General features: G+C 57.8%; 1 protein-coding gene across 2 annotated transcripts in view; it reads left to right on the top strand.

Moving 5' to 3' along the window:
- The window catches only part of SMOC2 (SPARC related modular calcium binding 2), a 143,086-nt gene extending 121,439 nt beyond the window's left edge, over positions 1 to 21,647 (top strand). For both annotated transcript variants that reach the window (XM_082730437.1, XM_082730436.1), the window contains exons 10-13: positions 11,710 to 11,809; positions 13,560 to 13,807; positions 17,373 to 17,410; positions 20,190 to 21,647. In XM_082730437.1, coding sequence (XP_082586563.1) covers positions 11,710 to 11,809; positions 13,560 to 13,807; positions 17,373 to 17,410; positions 20,190 to 20,207 — 404 coding nt within the window. In that variant the 3' untranslated portion in view covers positions 20,208 to 21,647. The remainder of the gene's footprint in view (positions 1 to 11,709; positions 11,810 to 13,559; positions 13,808 to 17,372; positions 17,411 to 20,189) is intronic.
- Positions 21,648 to 22,078: the final 431 nt, after the last annotated feature.

The following is a 22,078-nucleotide window of genomic DNA, read 5'->3' as shown; positions in this document are numbered from 1 at the left end:
CCTAGAGACGCGTGATCTCGATCCCCCTGTTCTGTGTGCTTGGGTGGGCCCCGGGCGGCCTTTGGAGAACCTTGGCTGGCCACCTCTGTGAGTGAGGGACATTCTTCTACCCAGTGTGTTATGGTTAGACTCCTAATTGATGTGATTCTCAAAGCAAACAGTTCCTCATCTACCAACTTCAGAGAAAAGATGCGTTCCAGGCCCCCACGTTGGGAGGTGAACCGTATTTATCAAATTCTGAGAAGACATAGCAAACATGCAGGAGAGAAACAGACACCGATCTTCAGCTTTTTGCCCGGGAACTTTGGGCAAGCAGTGAGGTGAGTGTATGATCAGCCGAGTGTCCTCTAGTAGGTTCGGTAGGATTTGGGGCTGCAGGTGCAGGGGCCACGCCCTGCGGGAGCCGTGTCGTTGGTCAGGGTGTGGGCAGGGCTGCGGCCAACCTCATGGCGCGGCTCACATGTTCGCCATAGGACAGGATTCTCTTCGGGTTCGGTATCAGCAAGTGGCATTTTCTCTCCGTAGCGTCTGAGTCAGGTAGACCTTCTGGTGGACTGTCCCTCTTCATTTCGGCTCTGGACTCCGGTGCGTGGCTGCACCCACACCAGAAGTGTCTTCTGTGTATTAACCTGACTCTCGCTCCCACCGGCCTCCTGTAGCTTTCCATTTTCTCGGTCCTGATGTCCTCCTCCATTTGAACTTGGCTCGTCCTGCAATACGGGCCGTGGACCCAGGAAGGCTGAGCGAGGCTCCCCCGGCCAGCAGTGGACGCGGGTGCTCCCAGACACCTTCGTTCCAAACCACGTCCATTGGCACGGTCTTGCCAAGAGCTCCCGCCTCCATCCGCCGACTTTCTCACATTCTAAAAGAGTAAAGATGGCGGGTACAGAAGGAGACTGCCGAGGAGTCCCGGGGACGACAGCTTCCCTGATGCAGCCAGCTGTGCTGCCGTCCGTGGGCAGAGTGTTGAGGAGGGAGACGCGTGTCTTACTGCGAAGCCCGGGGTCAGCTGATGCTGGTCGTCATTCTGTGGGATTGGACAAGGAGTCGGGTTAAGGTGGATTCCCACCCAGCCGATGGGGGCGCCTGTCGCCGCGAAGGTTCACGGGGGGCTCTGGCTCAAGGGCTGTGGTCTTTGTCCGAGGGGACGGCAGCGAGGGGCATCCTGGGACTACGATACACCATCCAGGAGGTGGCTGTGACCGCCTCCTCCCTCCCCGGGGCCTCCTGCGCAGCCACCAGGGGAGCGTGCCCGCGGCCTGTTCTACCTCTGGCGCCGTTGTATTGGGAAAACAAAGTGCCTACAAAAGTTCTTAGAAACAGAACAATAAAATCTAGTTACCCTCGGGGGAGAAGAGTTCGCCCTTCTGTGGCTGCCTCCCAAACAAAAATATTGGATTGTAAGAAACAGTTCTGCCTTCAACTGATGCACCCTGAGCACAAATAAACACCGGGACACCGAGTGGAAGCACCCCGTTCCAGAACGAAGCTGGTCCTGCTTCTGCACGCAGCCACAGTTCGTGGCCGTCTGCAGGCCAGCGGCAGAAATCTGCGGGGACACAATATACACTTGCAGTTTCAATATTGAGAAATGACTTGATGTGTAATTCAGAGAAACAGTGTTAAGTCTGAAAATGTGAAACCCGCAGCGTGGATCTGATGTAAGTTATCCTTTCTGTAAGCCTCACCTCCTCACCATGTTTGCTTATCTGGTCGGGCTTCCCGAAGGTTCTCCGGCAGACCTGCAAGCTTCAAGCTGGACGGGCGGTGGGATCCCGTTGACTGGTGCTGTCTGTGCTCTGTAAACGCCCGCCGAGCTCTCGGTCCCTCTGTCCGCACTGTCCTGCGTGGCCTGCCCGCTGGGACGGTGCCCCTCCAGGCCACCCCAGGGCTTTCAGATCACTGGAAGGGGCAGAGCGCTAGCGTCCCAACCTGGTGCAGTGGGGGTTCTGGGGGAAGCGGGCCCATCACTGAGGGGCAGGTCTCTGGACCCAGGGAGCAGAGTCCCCGAAGGTCTCCTCCGTCAGCCTTGGTGGGGCGTGGGGGAGCGTGTCTGCACCATCTTTCCTGGGACCAGGTGGTCGGGCTGGCAGGTGCTGAGTGCACAGCCTGCGACCTCACTCGTTGTCCAGACTCCGGAAGTCAGGGTGCAGAGGCACCCCTGTTCTCAGGCACCTTCTGTGCAAGGGTCTTCAGGGGTGTCAGTGCCTGATCTTCCTGCCGGTTAGATCCATGTCTGTGGCCCGGGAAACTGTAACGCCGCTGGGACTACGATACTCAAGTCACTCAGCCAGTTTCTGGAAGCGGGAGCTCCTGCTGGGGCACATCACCTTTTGCCTGTAAGACTCAGGGTGCTGCAGCTCCGGGAACCCTGAGAGTCCTCAGGAAGCGGAGGTGATTACTCAGCCCTTCTGGTGAGTGGACACTCTGCTCCCTGGGCCACTCCTTGTGTGCGCAGGGCCGGGACAGGCAGAGGGGTGCATCAGGCAGGGGCTGCTTTCCTGCGTTCCGCCGCTTGACGTGGTGCTTTCCAAAGCCCTCCCTCCTGAAGCACAGTGTTTCCCGCGTCCGTGATACTGACCCGCGCAGCAATGACCCTTTTTCAAAGCGCAGTCATTTGCTCGAAGCCGGCAGCTGACTCGGTGGCGGTGGGCTTTGGGAAACAGGGCGTGCCGTGAGTCCGTGCCCCACCTGCCGAGTCTGCACAAAAACCTCGTTGCTCGGGGTCCTCCGACTCCGGCATCTGGACAGGCTCTGTGTCAGCAGACGTTCCTCTTCATGTCTAGCACAGCCTTTCCTCCAAGAGCCCCTCCTGGTCAGAGGTGTGTGGGGTAGAGAGTATCCTAAACCCACGTAGCTTGATTTTCCAAACTGGGCACAAAACTGTCCTTGCGAGACTGCCCTGTGCACTGGGAAGGCCAGAAGCACTTGGCGCCCAGCTCAGTCCCGGTAGGCAGACGGCTGCTGTGGACGTCGGGAGTTTGGGGCAGAGAGGTTGCGTCTGCTGTACGAGGCAGGAAGCATTCCTGGGGAAGAGCAGCGTTGAGCGACTTTGTTAAAAATGGAAAGAGCTGAGCCAGGCGGTGAGTGCACCGTGTTCGGGGAGCAGCATGAGCCCCTCGGCCAGTGAGGCACACATAGAAATGGGGGTTCACATTCTGCCTCAGACTGTCTAGGAAGAGCTTGTGTTCAGGGAATACAGAAACTGTGCGGGTTCCTTGTTTGGTTTCCATATCACATCGTACCATTAGATCTGTTCCTTCGGACGACAGGATTTCCAGCGACTGCAGCAGGGTGGGTGACGCGCAAGACGGCAGAGCCCAGGGCAGAGCTGCTCTCTGACCACGACCCACACGGCTTCGCGCTGCAGATGCAGATAGAGATCGCTGGGAGTCGTGGCGATTGTGAATGAACTCCACCCCCTCTCGCATCTCCGGACGCATGCTTCCTAAATACGGCGTGAAATGATCGTTCCAGAACCTTCGCACATCGCCGTCAGAATCCCTGAGTGGATCGGAGGTCTCGGGGCCGCTGGTTGGTGAACGGCTGTTTGAGTCGGTCAACAGCGACTCAGGCTCGCGAGGAGTGACCTCCCGCACAAGCAGTGCGTCCCCGCGGCGGGGCTGCCTTCGCTGCATCAGCTCCTACAAGCCGCCTTAGCCGTCTGCCCAAGACCGGATTTCCCAGCCTCGCTTTTGTGCGCTTCCACGTTTGGTGCCCGAAGCATCCGTGTCCTTCTTCATTCGTGCCATTGCGGAGGTTTTTGGAAAATGAGAAGCTGAAGGCTGGGTCCGGGGTGTCCCCCACAGACCTCACCAGACACCGACTCTATCCGCTGACTTAAGACCCTGACCCCAAGTGACGACCCATTGACCTCCGTCACCTGAGCGGCGGTCACCTTATTGTTGTTGGAAATGAGAAAAAGTGGCCCCATGTGAACCCTGGAGGGGCCTCTTCCTCAGTCCCAGCCGCCCCTCAGAACAGAGGCCGCCCCGAACCCCAAGGGACTCTCTCCCTTTGCGCACGCTGCGGAGCAAGCCGGCCGGTCCACGTCCCCCCGCCCGCTGGAGAACACATCAGAAGGATGTCATTTGCCGTCTTTGGAGAGTTTTCCCTTGTGCATCTGTTCTCTGTGGGAATCAGAGGGTGTAGCGAGGCGGGAAACGGGCTCCGGGACGCGTGCTGGGTTCAGATAATCACTCGGACGTTGAGGAATGCGCACATCAGAAATCTTTTGATATCTGAAAGCTTCGGAATCCGTATTGCACGGGCCCTAGAGGGTTTGATCCGCGTCTTCATTTCTGGGGACAAACCACACATCTCAGAAATGGGGGAAGACGAACCCCAGAGGCAGGTCCTTGGCTGAGCCGTCTGTGGCACCGGTGCTCTGAGGAGCCGCCTCGGGGGTCCCAACGATGTGGACTCAGGGCCCTTGTCCCATGGGCTTGGACTCTGTTAAGGGGAAAACCAAATGTGATAGATTGAGTTATAGCTTGAGAATTAGCCCAGAAGCAGGAGGGCCCTGCCGCTGGCGTGGAAGCGAGCAGGGGCGAATCCTCTCCAGGAAGGCGGAGTGACCCTCTGCGGGAGGGGACAGAGGGTGGCCGGGCAAAGCCAGCAGCCTGGGCCGGGGGGCAGGAGTGTGTTCGGGGATCAGTGCTGCCCGCGAGTCGGGTCGGGGAGAACTTTCGCGTGGGGGGTGGGGGGGCAGCGGCTCCAGCGGGGGTCTGCGGGCTGCGGGGGTCTGGAGCCTGGCGCCGGCCGGCCGGTGCTGCCGAAGCCTGCTGCTCCTTTGGCACCGGGAAGGAGGGTGCTGCCCCCCCATCTCGGGGCTCCGTGGGGTTCGTGGAGAGCACGTCTGTCCCTTGGCTCAGCGTGGGCTCAGGGCATGGGGCCACCGTGCCTCACAGGTGGGCAGAGACGACGCGGGCAGGTGGACGGCCACGGGGACCGGGACGTTCTCCGTGGGTGTCAGCAGAACTCCCGGCGCGCCGCCTCTGCCCTCGTTCTGGAAGTGGGGGTGGCTTCCTGAGGCTGCAGGCCTGAGTGCAAGGGAGCGTCCCCCGCATGGCCTGTCAGAGCCGCACCATCTCGGGCTGTGCTCTGCCCTCCTGGAGTCCCGGGCCCATGGGCGGCCCACCTCTGGTTTCTCTCACCTCTTTAAAACATGTGCGCGGCTCTCAGCGGGTTTGCGAGCAGCACTGGAACGTGACCTTATTGTGGTTTTACAGAAGGGGCTCTGCTGTATTGATGGGTGGGGGCCGTGGCGCTCTACTTGCGGATGTTCCTGTGGCTTGGGGGCTGGGCGCTGAGGACCCCGCTGCCCCCAGAGCCGATACGCCCGTCCCCAGGACGACAGCCCGTGGAAGGCGGGGGCTGCCCACCCACCCCTTGGTGGCAACTCCCTGAGCCCCTTTATCCTCAGAGCCGTGGCCCTCCGGAGCCCAGGGGTGGTCATCTAGGCGCCATGACATGAACCCCACGCAGAGACCTACCGTCCCGGGGAAGAGCTGCGCACGGCGAGCGTGGCACCGACGCCGAGTCCCGCGGAACAGACTCTCGTGTCCCTGCATGCCGGGATAGCAGGGCCGTGGGGCGCTCCGCGGCCGTGAGCTCCACTCCCGGGTCAGTAAGTAGCCTGGCAGCTTCAGCGCCTGGGTCTGGGTGGGATTCCAGGAACTGGGGCCAGTGGCTCAGGAGCTGAAGAGCATGGGGGGTCCCACGCAGAGAGGGGGGCAAGGTCAGGGACGACCTGCTCCTCACTCCGGTGGCAGGACTCGAGGGACGGAGCTCGGGCTGCCGGCAGGCTGCCCGTCTCCTGCTTGGTCCGCAGTCGGGGCCCCCAACCTGCCCCTGACACGGCCGCACCCGGGAAGCCATGAGAAGGACAGAGTCTGGGGCTGCGCCTGTCCTCACCCCCACACAGCCCAGCTCGGGCATCCCGTGGCATCACAGGCCGCGGGGTCCTCTGTCGCCGGACGTTCGTTAACTGTTCAATGACTCGGAAGCCCATCGGCACTCTGGGCACGGGCATGGGTGCTGTAGCGGGAGGCTCACGAGCACGTCGGACATTGGGGATTTATTTGTTATGACAGTGAAGGGGGGATGTGCCCAGGTTTGCAGCTGAAAATGGTTCGGTGGTCGTCCTGTTCCCAAGCCCTGAGTCCTTCTTAAATGACGCATAGCGCTGTAGAGCGAAGTACTGGAAGGGAGAGAAGTGAGCCCGTCGTCTGCGAGAAGCCGTCTCTGTAAGGACGGAGCGCCCCTTGACTACATCTGCCGGGACAGCGGGGAGCAGGGAGCCTGTGCCTGAACGTCCGTCCCCGGAGCGCGCGTCTGTCCTGTCGCCGAGCCTGGAGCGGGCTGCTCCCTGCTTTCCTCCAGCCCGGGACCGGGAGGACGCCGGGCGGTCAGTCGGGGGACAGGGGAGGCCCCGTCCCACACCCTGGGTCACCCCGTCCTGGCCCGGTCTCTGCCTGGTTGTGGAGCCACAGAAGGACACGTCCCTCTTCACCCAGAGGGCGTTGGGTTTGATGGCGCTGGCTGGGTCACAGGGACTCTCTCTAACCATGGCTTGCGGCCCGTGAGCTCCCGCCCGCGGCTGCCGCGTCCTTACCTCCGGGTGTGCAGCGGTCGCGGCAGACCTCAGGCCCTTTCTGATTCACAGCTACGTTTATGGCGATGAGTGTGGCTTAGCTCCTAGAGGAAGGTGATCTTATCCCCAGAAATACTTCAGAAACAGCCTTAGAAATGCCAGCCAGCGAGGGCGGTCCGTCCGTGGAGGGCGTCGCAGCGAGTTGTCAGATTCAGGACCAGGAAGCGATGCTTATGCCCACGGCCGAGTGTCCACTTCGTTTCCTGTGGACGCGCAGGACGCTTGGTCACAAAGGACCACGACCTCTGAAGGCCTCGAGCCACAGGCGTGTGGCTGGAGTTCGTTCTGGCTGCACCTTGGCTCCTCGACTCTGGGCGTCTCCTTCTCAGTTGCCGTATCTGTGATCGAAGACGTGCTCTTCCGTCCGAGGTTTTGTCACTGGGGCTGAGGGGCTCGTTGTGTGATGACAGGTCATGGGGCCAAAGGGTGAGAACGGCTTCCTGACGTCCGTAGGGGTTTGGAGGCTTTGAGAGTAAACATTCGACAGTTACTTATTTTAGTGGTCTTAAAAACACTCTACCTAAAAAACGCTGTTGTCAGTTTGGGAACATCGACAATGTTGTGGTCAGGAAAGATTCAGCTGGAACTAGTGGTTTTGTTCCGAGTGACGCTGAGAGAGAGAATAGCGTGGCTTCAACCAGGAAAGCCTGCAAAGGACAGTGAAGATAATCCTAATACTTTGAAAATATGTACCAGACACTGGAGCGTTGGGGCTTGTCCTGTGGAGCGCAGGCGGCGGGACCGTCCCCTGGAGGGAAGACAGTGGAAGTCTGTGCTCCTTCCTCCGGCCACCAAGAGCCCCGTGTGTGCTCGCCCACACCTGGTTTGATGCGCTCCTTGAGACGACTCAAGCCGGCACGTGGCACCGAATAGGGTTAGCAGAGAGTGACTGAGTGCACGGGGACAGGCTGCTGCCCCCCAGCAATGTAGGAAGGTTTGGGAAGCAAACACTTGTCTTTAAGATAGATATTCATAACTCACTTACCAACGGCTCCAAATTCCCAGCGCACGTCGCAGACTCAGATGACCTAACCACGAGGGAATTAAAGTCAAAGACCAAGGATTTCTGTGACGGGGCAGGCTGGGACCCGCAGAGCCCCCACAGCCACACCCTCTAATGTCCAGTGCTGACTCCTGGTGTGTGTTATCACCCGTCGGCGCCCAGTCGCAAGCCTGCTTTTTCCTGAAGGCTCGTACGTGCCAGTGGGCCTTCCTGGTAATCTCCAGTGTGGGCTCTGGACACCGAGTCGGCGTGGGCCTTGCAAAAGGCTCACTGAGGACGTGTTCCTTGGGGGTGGGGACCCCACCCCCTGACTCCCTCACCTCGGCCCCTCACGGGTGCGCTAAGACCTGAGCTTGGACCGTCACTTCCTTCTGTGGCCGCAGGGTGGGGGCCTGCGTCCCCCCCCAACCCCGGGTGGGCTTCAAGGGCGAACCCACACCCCTGCTTGCCGTGGAGAAGTCCCAAAGGTGCACTGATGTCGGTTTGAAGGAAAAAAGATACCATAATTTCTAGACAAAAAGCTTCTGTTTTTAAAAATAAGGACATTTTATAGAAAGTGAGGAACACATTTATCTTGAAAGACCGCCGGTCAGATGATTGTAAGGGACACAGTCTCCACCAGGCTCCGGAGAGCCCGCGGTGTGCAGGGTGAGCTGCTCAAGCCTGTCCGCAGCCTGGTTATGTGGCCACGGTGGAGACCGGGGTCGGTGACCGTGGACGCTCAAATGTCTGCACTGCAGCTCCAGACCAGGATTAGGACTTTTCCTGGATGTCTAATCGGTCACCAAGGGTGTTCCTTGGATTCTGCAGATTAATGGGATCACAGCATCTTGAGGCTAAGCTGCTGGTTTGGTTTTGCCATGGGTTTTAACTAAACTGACGTAATAATTTCGCCTGCAGCTTTGGAGGCAGCGTGGTTTCCTCTGTCCCTGCACAGGTGTCTCTGGGCCCTGTGAGCATCTGCTCGAGACAGCAGCCGGACACTCGCCGTCCCCAAGCTCCTGGGGGCCACCCACGCGTGGTGCCTCCGGTCCGAGGCTTCCGAGGGCCAGTCCGCACTGGGCTGGAGAGCACCGTGTGTGGACGGCAGACCTGCATGAACAGTGCTGTGTTCCCGCCGAGCCTGAGGCCTGTGTTTTAACAACATAAGCTGTGGGGGGCCGTGGAGCCGCCCTGGGGCAGCTGCGCAGGGAGAGGAGGAGACGAGTCGTGGCTGAGGGTCCTGCCTGTTGTGGGGCGTCTGTCCTGTCGGTGCGTGGCCCCACGAGGCCCCAGGGCTCCAGGACACACGCAGATCTGCAGGCCCCCGAGAGGGCCTGTCTGCAGCCGGAGCAGCGGCCCGGGAGCGCAGAGACGGGGGATGAGGGAGAAGCGCGTGGCTGGGGGCAGCCCCTTCTGCCCCAGGCCCGTCACTGCTTCCATCCGGTTTTGAGGCTGCGCCCGCGCCTCGGTGATGTTTCCTTTCCTGTATTTCTGTCACTTCCATGTGGTAAAAACTCCCTCAAAGGGCTCTGAACTTTTTCCTTCTGATTTCTTCTAGCTTTACGTTTTCATTTGCCGTTTTGTCTCAGAAATAGCTTTGAGCTACAGGCCCTGCGCGGCAGGGACAAGCAGCACATTGTCACACAGGACTGGGCGGCAGGGGCTGAGGCCCGGCCCCGCCCCCCGCTGCCTCCCACCCCCTCGCCACTGGCCAACACTGCAGCTCCCGGAAACCCTGACCCTGCGGCGACTGTGGGACTGTGCCCCCCAAGCCCCACCTTCCTCCCTGATTCGGACGCGGCCCCCACACCCTGCGTCCCTGGCACGGTCCTGTGAGCAGCAGGTGCAGGAGGGGGGGCTCCTGGAGTCCAGGGTAGATCACGACCCCGTGGTCCGCCCAGGTCAGGCCAGGACTCGGGATGCGCGCTCCGTCTCCTGTGGCTGCTACCGTGGGCCCAGCTCCTCGGCTGGGGTCTCAGCAAGCATCTGTGCAGCTGCCACCGTGGCGTGGTCAGAACCCCGACGAGCGGACCCCTGTGCACCACAGCCCTGCACCCGAGCCGCCGGGCCGGGAGGGGCATGTGCGTCGAGGAAGGCCTCGCGGGGGAGGCGGCTCTGTCTTCCAGACAAACTCCGTTGTGGTTTATTTTCTTTATTTAAAAGGAAGTTCAGTGTCTTTGCATGTAAGAAGGAGGAGTGTCTTTCGGGGACCACAGCTCCTCTGAGCGGCAGAACACCGGCCTCGCCTGCGGGAGATCGGAGTGAGGCAGGCTGTTCCGTGGAGCCGTAGAAGGATCTTTAGCAGGACTGGGCTAATAGTTCTTGGCTTAGAAGCAAATTCAGCTTTTATGTCAACTTCTTGTGCATCGAAGGATTCTAACGTTTCCACACGCCCTGAGTCCCGTTTCGGGCCGGTCAAGGACACGCAGTCACCCTGAGCAAAGGTCACAAGGTCATTTCCGGTTAGAGACCGCGTGCTGCTTCTCTCCGTTTGCGGGATGTGGTTAAATCAGCAGCAAGCACAGAGCTGGGTGTGTCCCCGCCGAGGTCATGCCCCCCACGCAGGCGCTCACGCCGGCTTTCTTAGAGCTGCTCCCGTGAGCGACATTCAACAGCCGGGGGTTTCCCAGACCCCCGGGGTCTTCCTCACCCCCCACCCAGCCCTCCACGGCTGTCTCAAGGCTAACAGGCTGTGGGGGGCCTGGGGACCAGGCCCTGCGGGCACCCGGGACAGGGATGGGGACGGTCTGTCGTGCACCCCCCACCATGCTCCTGGGCAGGGAGCCCGTCTGCCTGTCCTCTCCTTTCTAGAAGCCGCCAGTCCTGCTGGTCACAGAGTCGCTGCCCCAGCCCTCCAAGGAGGCCGGCGTCCTCTCCCAGCCGGAGTGCGGGCGGCGCAGGGGTGCCCGGGTCCGGGTCAGGTGTGACTCGCCCGCAGCCTCCCAGGGGAAGAGCTACGTAGACCATGTTTTTTCTTGAAAAGTCGCGTCCTCCCAAGGGTGAGCGTTTCCCCCGGAGTAGAAGCCGCCTCTCCAGCTGTCCCCCTGCTGTCCCTCCCTGGAGCGCTCACAGCTGTCCCTGGCTTGTGTACTTGATGAAGGGGGAACCAACCTAAATAGATGCCCGCCACCGGCGGCCGGCAAGTGCTTGCACAGTCACGCCAGAAAGTCAAGCACCAGCAGGACACAGACAAAAGCAGAGTGTAGGTGACCACAGAGCTGGCCGGTGTCCGAGTGACCATCCCCCGGAGCCCAGCACCACCGTCCCGCGCAGGCCCTGTCCTCCCGCGGCCCGAGAAGACAGCCCTGCTGCCCTCCCTCCTCCTCCTCCTGAAGCGGGGGAGGGGGGCACTGCCCCAGCGGGGGCCCGTGTGGGGCCTGTGGGGGGGGGAGGGGCTGCCGGCACGGGGGGTCTGGCAGGTGAGGGGTGTTGGGGGGTGAGCCGCGTAAACAGGCGTTGTGAGTCAGGGCAGGTCTCTGGGCCCCGACCTCCCGCAGGGTGACCTCAGGACGCCTTTGATGCCAAGCCAGGGACCTCGGCTGTGACCCAGACTGGTCACAGAGGACCCCTGGGGCGTCCCCAGGACGGGGTGAACGCCCGCGAATGTCTTCGCCTCGCGCAGGGGTGTGATGAGCGTTAGAGCCTGTCATTTACGATCATCACGATCCAGAACAGGGGCCTGGGGGCTCTGCGGGTCGAGCATCTGACCCCTGGTTCTGGCTCAGGTCATGATCTCCCGGGCGGTGGGATCACGGTCCGTCGGGCTCTGCTCTCGGCGGGGGTCTGCTGGAGGCCTCCGTCCCCCTCGCTCAGCCCCGCTGCCCCTCACATGCCTACGCTCACTCACACGCTCTCTCAAATAAATACATAAATCTTTGAAAAAATCGCACTCCAGGTCAACACACGTGTGGCAGTGTGCACAGTGACCTTCCACCTGCGCTCGATGGGCTGCGCCCGCACAGTTCCCCAATCTTCCCTGGTTTCTTTTTGTTATTGTTGCGGAGAAAGACTTTTACTCTGTGGGTATTGTGAAATATGGGGGAAAAACATGTCTGTACTTTCTCTTTAGGTTGTCCTGGTGCCAAAAAGAATGAGTTCCTGACGAGCATTTTGGACGCGCTGTCCACCGACATGGTCCACGCGGTCTCCGACCCCTCCTCCTCCGGCAGGTAGGGCATGCTCGGCAGTGGAGCGGGAGCTGCGAGGAAGCCCCAGGTGCCGGAAAGCCGGATGCCGGTGTGGCCGTTAGGCACCCGAGGCTGGTCAGCTTCTCCGGACCCGGCAGGGCTCTGGGAAGCGAGTCCTCTCCCAACACGTCCTCCCGCTCCGTGGGTCTGGAGGTGGTTGGTCCGGCAGCTTTCCCTGGAATGCAGTTACACCGCCAAGGGCTGTGTCACCATGGGAAGAGCTGGAACCTGGGGTTCCCAGCGGTCCCCTCAGGCGGTGGCAGGCGGGACAGGAACAGAAGGCAGGGACCCTCACTCTGCTGGCGTCAAGCCTTGGAGCTGCATTTTCCAGTTATCGAGTAGATTTTAATACTTGGAATTGAAGTGTCTGATTTCAAGTTTTCAACATGCTACGCATTTATGGTAGAAAAACCCATATAACGTACTACTTACCATCCTGGAATTCAAGGGCACAATCAGTGGCATTATTTACACAGACGTGGCTCAGAGGGTGACTCCTGAAACTTGGGCCGGTTCTCTCTGAAAGCGTGCAGGTGTTCTGCAGGTGTGGGTCTGGGGTTTTGAGTCGAGCTCCTGTAGGGTCCCCGAAGTCTTCTGTCCTGCAGCTCCCTGCACTGGACCCCCTGAGGATTAGTGAGCCCATCCCTCTCTTCTAAAAGGCTTTTTCTGAGGAAGAATCTTCCTATTTCCTTCGCACACTGGCCTTCCTCCCCACTCCTGCCTGCAGAGCCTTGACCGTCCTGGCTCTTCTGATGATCTGAAGTGTCCTGGTCTCCTCAGCCCAAGGCTCTCTCTGCCTCTCTTCTTAAGAGTAAGACTCAAGAAGAGGGAAAAGGCCATGCTAACAGAAAATGTCACAATCAAGCAGTAAATTAAGCTTAATAAAGCAAAAAATAAAATAAAGAAATAAAAAGGCCTACCTCTCCAGCTGACACACTCTGGGAAAGCTTGCTCTACTCTGAGGAGCTGGGCTTGAGAACAGTCAGTGAGTCACTGTGTGAGAAGCTCCTCCGAAGGCTGGAGGTACTCGGTGGCCTTCGAATGCCTGATACCTGCGCGGGTTTCACAGTCGGGGGAACACGAGCTCCTCGGGGCAGGACGCCGGCGGAGAGAGGGCCCGCGGGTGTCCACACGCGTTCTTCTCCATCGTCCGCTGGGTGAGGAGGCACGTTTTACCATCTGGGACATTTTCCAAGATTGGACTCAAAGCAGAGCTTCTAGGAGAGATTTTAGTTATTTATATCCAATACCAAACTTTTTTTTTTTAATCCAAGGGAAAGAGTCTAGATGTATTTTTATTTTCTTCTTCCAGCCGCTCTGTAGGATGGGACAGAATGCCAGTGACTCCCACTTAGAGGAGTCAGGAACCTCGGGGTCCGAGGGTTTGCTGGGGGCCGCGGCTAGGCCGGCTGACCCTCCCACGCCGAGGAGCGTGGAACCCAGGGCAGGGAGGCTTCGGGCCTTAGAGACTCGGTCAACACCAAGTGTGTAATAAGCACACGGAGTTCATTGTGCCATTTATAATTTTGAAACCAACTTAAAATGTTCTTGCTAAATTCCTTTCTTTAAATTATTTTTAAAAATTGCTCCGTGGATGGCGAACCCACACAGGGTTGGGCGCCAGCACCGTAGCAGGGACGTGCGGGGCCGCCTTCTGGGAGCGTCGGAGCGCGCCCTGTGCCTCCGGCGACGGTCAAGGGCAGGTGTCTGATGACCTCGCGTGCTCTTCCAGGCTTTCCGAGCCCGACCCCAGCCACACGCTGGAGGAGCGAGTGGTCCACTGGTACTTCAAGCTACTGGACAAAAACTCCAGCGGGGACATCGGCAAGAAGGAGATGAAGCCCTTCAAGAGGTTCCTTCGGAAAAAGTCAAAACCCAAAAAATGTGTGAAGAAGTTTGTCGAGTATTGCGACGTGAACAACGACAAATCCATCTCCGTGCAGGAGCTGATGGGCTGTCTGGGGGTGACGAAAGCAGAAGGTAAAGCAAACCCAGAGAGACCCCAGTAAACCCAGAGAGACCCCCAGAGAGACCCCAGCAAACCCAGAGAGACCCCAGTAAACCCAGAGAGACCCCAGCAAACCCAGAGAGACCCCAGCAAACCCAGAGAGACCCCCAGAGAGACCCCAGCAAACCCAGAGAGACCCCAGTAAACCCAGAGAGACCCCCAGCAAACCCAGAGAGACCCCCAGAGAGACCCTTCTTCATTGTTCTTCACCCTGCGGCGCGTCGGGTCCAGACGCCCGCTCCACCAGCTTCCTAGACAGTGTCGCTTGTCCCTTAGGTCAGGGGTGCCGCTTCCCTGTAGGTCATTGTCCGTAGAAGGAATCGTAGACCATCGGGAACCTGGCCCATGTGGCGGGTCCCCTTCTCTCTGACTTGTCCCCGTGTCCCTAGTTTCTGTCATGATGGTCACCCAGCTTCATCCACCGCGGTGGTTCCCAGCTGGATCTGTGACATGTACCTTGCCCAAGTCTCTAGAAGTTCATCTTAGACGATTCAGGCTTTATTGGGAAGAGTCGTGTGCAGGATCTCGGAGACCACTCGCACTCAATGGCGCCCTGGAAGTCGGCCAGCGGGGATCCCCCTGCAGGGTGCGGGTGGAGAATGGAGGCCGGCTCACGGGTCTCCCAGGTCCCAGAAAGCAGCCAGGCACACACACCATGGGAGGTAACGATCCCTGCACGTGTGGCCCTGGGACCAGGGAGGCAGTGCCAGGCTCAGGCTGAGGAGCTCGTTGGAGGTCTCTGAGGGACTGATGTCTGAGCACAGCCCTCAGGATGTTGGGAGGGAGACCAGGTGGGTGTCGTGGCCAGCACTGGGGACACTGTCCTGCCTCGGGCCCCTCGGGCATCTAAGAAGCCAGCCATTTCACTCCTCTTGGCTGGAGAAAGCTGTGGTCCACCAGACCCTGGTCGTATGATGTCCCAGAGAACAACCTGCTGTGGGTGAACCCCTACTGCTCTAAGGGTGGGGGGCTCGCTGTCTGGTCCCTGCTCTGGGGTGAGGAGAGTCGGGGCTCGTGGCTCGGTGAGGAGCCCCACCGGGGGCTGTGCATGGGCTCTGGATGGACGGCTTTGCTCCAGAGTGAGTGTTTCTCTGTGTAGGGACTGGTTTGCCCTGATAGGGGCCATTCCCCGGGGTCAGCAAGGCCCCAGCTGGGGAAGCATGGGAAGTACTGCCGCAGCTCCTGGATCGATCCGGCCCCGGGACTGGATTCACCGGGATCATCCCGGTCCCTTCCTGACAACCTGATTTCCTCCGTGCCTGGCTGGGCGCCGGCATGACTAGGGGACGCCCAGCTCCTGACCGTGATGGTGGCATTCGGCTCCGTCCGCGCGGCCCTGCTGAGGCGCAGAGCAGAGGCTGGGGTGGGGTCACCGCGTGGGTTCGGATCCCACAGGGAAGAGCGTGCGGCTGCGGGGCAGCTGGGCCGACGGGGAGGCCGCTGCCCATCCTCCAGGGTGACGCTGCCTCCCTGCTCAGGGGTCCCCGCAGGCAGTAGGCGGGGAGCACTGGGGCCATGTCCTTCCTGATGGGGAAGCCCCTCGCTGGGGAAGTGCGGCGTCACACAGAGGGTGGGGGTGGGGGGCGCCCACTTGCAGGGAGGCAGCTGATCCGGGCGGTGGGGCTGGTCTGCTGCTGGCCATGTCCTGAGAGTGGTCCCAGGGGTCTCTGTGCACCGGGCAGGCACGGGGGAGGGAGAGTGTGTCTCCTGTGCCCGGGGAAGATGGCAGGGAGTGATGGAGCTCAGTGGGTCTCCCCTGACGCTGTCCTCTTCACTAGAAACATCCGTGGCTTGCGCTCCTCAGGCCAACAAACGTACTGTTACAGTTGTACTAGGAACCAAGGAGATGGCTGACGAACCCCCTCCTTCCCCCGAAAAGCCAGATAAAATTTGGTGAAAGTGGCAATTTGGTCAAAAATAAGCATTGGGGATTTGAATTCGTAACAAGTTGATTTTGCAACTCTTATTTTCCTGGAACTTCTCTGTTTTCCTACTGTTATTTTCATTTTCAATTTTGATTCGTTCCTTCGTCCTGCCCTGTGTACTTTGAAATCGCCTTTGAAAAGCCAGAAACACCTCAAGATTCAGGAGAGGGTGAGTCCGGGCGCTCCCAGTGTGCAGACGGTTACCCGTGCCTTTGTTTCCTTCATCTTTGCTCACTACTTAGCAATGCATGTTTTACTCTAAAAAAATCAGAAACTAAATAAAAAACAGATACCATGTGACTTTTTTCTTAGACACAATCAGACCCGAGTCTGTCTTCCTCTGAACTGTCTCTGTTCCCTACACACATCCACGCTTGTGTTAAAATATTTCACTACAAGACAAGGGGTCATCACCCATGAACTTCCTAATCACACTTAATTTACAAGATGATGCAAGATTTTGCATCTAAAATATTACAACTAAGATACATTATTGGAAAACTGGATCTGAATGTTTGCTATTACAAAAAAAATAAAAGCAAAAAAAAAAATAATTGAAATTATTGAGCAATGATAAAACCAAGAGAGGGAGTATTTAAAAAAAAAAAAATCATTGAACATCACATCATTCCCGCATGAGTCTCCAAAATGACCATTACACAGAAACTCGGCAATTAAGAAATACTCATTTTTGACCAAATTATCTCTTTCAACTGGACTGTCATGCTAGCCGCGTCCCTTCCCGGCATGCTGGGGACGGACGGTTGCTGCCCGGGGGCGCGGGGTCCGCGGGAGCCGTCGTGTCCCTTGTCACCGGTGGCGCACACACTCCCGACCGTCCCTGAGCGCCAGTCCACAAAGGGGGCTGCAAAACGCTTCCTCCTTCCCTCTGGTAGTTTTGTAATTTTACTGACGTGGCCTTGCTCCGCGTGGCCCTGCGGTGATGGGGGTGGCGCCCTCTGCGGGCAGGGAGGGCAGGAGGAGCCCGAGGAGATGAAGGAAGAATGTAGGGGGGAGGGTCATCCTAGAAGCCAGGGAGCAAGGCAGGTGCCGAGGAGCTGGACCCGGGGGCGCCCGCAGGACGTGGGTCTGAGCCTCCCGTCTTCCCCTCCGCCACAGGCCACGTGGTGAGGCCACGGGTCAAACACCACGCCTCTCCCGCCTCCCCCTCCCCCTTCCATTTCCCTCAAGGATTTGGAAAAATTATGTTGAGCCAGACGTGTTAGTTTCTCATGAATTAAATAAAAAAGCCCCAGAGATGTCAGAGAACCCGCGTGGCCCCTGCCCAGGGCCTCCTGTCCCGAGGGGGAGCTCAGCGCGGTAAGACTGGCCTCTGGTGAGTTGATGGTCCTTTGCAAGTTTTGGAAAAATGAAACGTTCTTCTACAGTTGGACGAGAGCATTGGTGTCGTTGGAGAAGCGTGGACACGGCGCCTTCGTGGCTGCCGCTGGCGGTCATGCTGCTGCCCCACACGTGTGTGTTCTCCTGCCCGGGAGGTCGGCAGCGGACGGCGTTTCCCTGAAGGGATTCTGGTCCTTTCCTCAGAAACTGGTTGAAACGCTCATCAGCGGAAGCCTGGCTGGTAACCGTGTGTTCTTCTGTTTCCCCGCAGCCCCTAGAGCCAACGCGGAAGGCGCCGCCAACAGACAGGTGAGTATCCCAGCGGCGCTCGGCACGGGGAGTTTGGCGGCGTAACTGTGGCGAGCCCGGCTCGGGAGCCCGCCGATGCGGAGGGCAAACTGCTTCTCAGCGAAGAGCCGTCCGGCAGGCACGTCAGACCCACGTCCGCGAGCGGCCAGAAAGAGCCTCGCAAAATTCCACCAGAATCAGCAACTTGAAGATTTCGTGGTTTTTTTTTTTTTTTTTTACTGTTAGAAATTTCACTTATTTTGTTGTTTTTACAAAAAAGTTCAAGTCCTTTTGTTTTGTGGAAACATTTAAAAAAAAGAAAAACAATTATTCAGGGATTTAGATTTACCATTTATTTTTTATAATTTGTTACGGAGATTCCGTGGAGACCCTCTGCCCTCTGGCCATCCAGGGGAACCTTCCCTCCTGGGCATCTTGATGACACAAACCTGCTCCAGAAGGCAATTCCTGCGCCCGCCCCGTGTGCCCGCAGACCCGGTTCTGGGTTCGGACCCCCGGAGCCCTGTGTGGGCAGTTACGGTAGCTGATGGGGCTCCCAGGCCGCGGCGTCCGGAGTCGGGAGTGTTGTCCGGAGGATAAACAGCAGGGCCCGTGCTTCTCCCTCCCTCGAAGCCAAGGCAAGACCCTCCCACCTCAGGACCACTTGCCAGTTTGTAGTTGATCTGGTCCTTCCCGCTGCTTGACGTCGGGGCAGCAGGTGCCAGGGCGCCCGGTGTCTGTTGCAGGTGTAAGGGGAGACCTCCGCACGCACCTTGGGTGTATATGTGCTGCCGAAGCGAGCACCACCTTGGGTGTAATTTAAAACCATTTCATTAGGAAAGTCGTGTGATAGGGTTTTCTTTGCTTAGCAAGTGTTTACAGTTTGAACTTCTTAAAACCTACCACAGATCACTTACACGTTAGGACAGGGCAGGTCGGAAAGCACTATCCTGGCTGAGGCGCCCGCAGGTCCTTGTCATTCGCGGTGGTGACAACTGCCACATGGGCTCTCGGCCCAGAGTAAACTCCTTCTCCGGCTGTCTCCCAGAAGACGGACTGGGAGCACCTGCTCCAGCTCTCGTTGCAGTGCCCGGTGGACGGACGCACTTCCCAGCCGCTACTGTGAGCTGCCCCCTGGACCAGGTCCCGTGCGGAAGCCGGCCGTGGCTTGCATGGGATAAAACAGTGGAAGGCCGTGGATATTTCTTTCTTCCCTTTTTTTTTAATGCCCACCTCGTGGCCATTGAGTCCACCGTGAGCGTTGACGTAGTGTTCGAGGGCTCACCTGATGCGTCTGACACGCGGTGCCCGTCACGTCACGGGCCCTCCTTTGTACGTGGATGTTTCTTTGAGGAGAAAACATAGTACCAAGCACCGAAATATTCACTGTATGAATAACCAGAGGAGAAGCGTTGAAGCAGGGGGAGCCAGGAGGCCCCCGGAGCTGGTATGATGCGGAGAGCGAGCTGTCTTTCTCGAGATCTCTCCTTCCCGGCAGGACTCAGACGGGACCAGGGCAGGGCTCCACGCCAACCTGGACATGGGCTGTGGGCTAGACGTCAGCCCGTCTCCTCCAACAGTTCTTTCTTTCTTTTTTTTTTTTTTTAATTTTTAAGATTTTATTTATTTATTTGACCCAGAGAGAGAGGAGAGAGAGTGTGAACTGGAGGGAGAGCCGCCCCCACCCCCACACCGGCCGGGGCCCCCGTGGGACCCCCTCGCAGGACCCTGGGATCACGGCCTGAGCTGAAGGCAGACGCGTAACCCACGGAGCGCCCCCGGCAGCCCCTCCCACACTCATCCAGAAGTGGGGCGCGGCGGCCGGCGGACCTTCATCCACGACAAATCAGAGCAGAACGTCCCTTCAGCTCGGTCAGGAGATTCCGTCCCTTCTCGTCCGACCTCCTCCTAGCGTCTCTCCCCGGGGAGCGGAGCTGGCCCAGAGGCCTCCTGAATGTTCAATTATACTAAATAATGAAGCAGAAGCAAGGGTCAATTTCTATCCGTAGGTACTGGTACACTTGGAAAAGTAGATGTGGGAGATTGTAGATCGCTTTTCCTCTCCATTCCAAATTACTGTTCATTGGCAGTCAGGGCGCGGAGCTCCCTTATTCCGCAGCAGACTTCTCAGGTGCGGGTCTTCTGAGAGAAGGACTTGTAAATGGAACGGACGAAAAGAAAAATTAAAAATCAATGACGCCTTTACAAACTTGAAGCATAAATTAGATTATTACGATTATTTTGTTTCCTTTTTTTTTTTTAATTTTATTTATTCATTTGAGAGAGAGAGTGTGAGAGGGAGAAGGTCAGAGGGAGAAGCAGACTGCCCGCCAAGCAGGGAGCCCGATGCGGGACTGGAACCCAGGACTCCGGGATGATGACCTGAGCCGAAGGCAGTTGCTTAACCCACTGAGCCACCCAGGCGTCCCTATTAAGATTATTTTGTATAACAAATCCAAAGGCACAGGAGACTGCACAGAACATTTCATGTGCTGAATCTATTGAAAATATTTAAAGTAAACGCTAATTTTCTCCGCCGGTGGGTTTTCCCTGATACCCCTGATCACTGAGAGAGGGGGAAGTGTGGGAGGTTCATGTTTGTTAATGTTTGTGTTTTTATTAATCCTTATGCCCCAAATGACCGAACCGGCACTCTTTCTTTTTGCATCTTTTAAAAAATATTGCTTTTGCTCTGTTGACAACAGGTCGGATTATGTCGCCCCTAGAAGGCAAGCCTCGCTCTTCACAGACACGGCATGGGACCGTCCTAACGATGTCTCTGTTTCTGTCTGTCTTTCAGCCGAGGAAGCAAGGATAGTGGCTCACACAGCCAAGGCCGTCCGAGACATGTGGGAGACTCCCTCACCAAAAGGCAATTAAAAAACAAAACAAAAACAAAAACACATAGTATTTGCACTTTGTACTTTAACTGTAAATTCACTTTGTAGAAATGAGATATTTAAACAGACTGCTTTAATCTGTGAAACGGAAGAGCTGGCTTCAGAGAACTGATCACATACAATGTATGTGTCCTCTCTTGACCTTGGAAATCTGTACTTGGCGGAGATGTGTTTGGAATGGCTTTCGGCTTGATTTCTTTATCCTACACATGTCGACATGGTAGAAGTCTTGGCCTCAGGCACCACGGTCCCAACCCCGTGCCTTTCTCCCCACCAGGGCTACCCTCCCAGCGACCCCGCGGTCGCTTCCTTTGAGACCCGCAGTGCCGCAGGAAGCTTCCTTAGAAGTGTGCGATGCGCTGCTGTCCCCACGCTGTGGCCAACACGGGCATGGCCTTGTTTGTTTCTTGGGATTTTGTGTTTGTTTTCTCTTGCTGTCCAGAGATCTTATTCCCCCACGAGTCCCGCAACCACTAAGCCATCTTTCCTGGGAGGAAAGGCTTTTTCCCACCTATCTTGATGAGCTGCTTTTCCTTTCCAAGCTTCTGTTGGAGCTTTGCCTTGGGCTCGGGTTAATCACGCCCTAAAGTACTCGAGAATGACACCCCCCACCCCGCGCTGTCCAGACGCTGTGTAAACAGGCCCGCGGTCAGAGGACTGGATTGAGTCCTTGCCTGGCCGCCCTGGGCTCATCTGTCCCGCTGCCTCTCCTACACGGGACCATGACCTGTCCTACCCTGTTCCACTCTGGGGCCTCCTGCAGGGTCAGATGATCACCTGAACAAAGTCAGAGTATCTTCCGTAGGGAGGGCTCCTCCTGCAAAAGCTGGGGGCCGGACGCTGGTCTTGGCCGCCGAGGACGAGCGCCTGCGGGTCCCGGGCTCCCTTCACTCCTGGTGGCCTCGGGAATTCCGCGAGCGCCACTTGTGAGAGCAGGGTCAGGAGCCGAAGGTCCACACCGTGACGGCGGGACTGGCCTGCAGGCACCACCAGCCGCCCCCAGCAAGCGGCCCCGGCGCGACAGAGCCATTGGGAGGACGGTCCGAGGCTGTGCGGGCCAAATTGTGATGCTATTTTAGCTCCAACTTTTGGTCGGAAAAATAACCTCCGTGGCCCCAAATTCCACAACACGCGTCATGTAAAATGATCTCGGCATGAAGCTATTTTCTGAGGCTTCTTACTTATTTAAGCGGTAAAAAAGTAAAACCCGAAACTTTGGAGTCACAAAACCAGCTTAAGTGTGTGTCATCGTTGTTCAAGGAACAGTTACGACCCCAAATTTATTGGATAATCCTTTACATTTCTGAACTTTGAATTTAATCAGTTTTCTTAGATTCAAATAAAATATGCTATGAAAACTCTGTTTACTGTTTTTTTCCCAGCGAAATACAGCCTGTCATTGCTTACTCTTCTGCGACAAGGACCACCGACCACAGCTGGGGCTGGGGCGGCTGAGTCCTGGCTCTGACCTCCGGGGTGTGACAGGGACAAGCTGCTCAGACTTTCTGTGCTTTTGTCTCCTGCTCCGTGACACAGGGAGGGTGGCAGCCCGTGCCTCCGGGGGAGACGCTGTGAGCGGGTTTGTGTGGTGCTAAGGGCCCAGCACAGAGGGTACAGGTTGGGCCCTGTCGTGGGAAGCGGTCGCTCATTCACCGAGTACGGACTCAGAGCGGCCGAACGCACCTCTCGCTGCCAGATGTGACGGCGAGGACGGGAGAAACAGAGCTGTGGCCACTCACTCAGCCCCACAGTCCACAGCCTGAAGGCCGTGCACCGTCCCTTTCTCTGC

This window comes from Mustela nivalis, assembly GCF_964662115.1.
Source record: "Mustela nivalis genome assembly, chromosome: 5".
Taxonomy (NCBI): domain Eukaryota; kingdom Metazoa; phylum Chordata; class Mammalia; order Carnivora; family Mustelidae; genus Mustela; species Mustela nivalis.
This window is presented reverse-complemented; position numbering and strand designations above follow the sequence as displayed.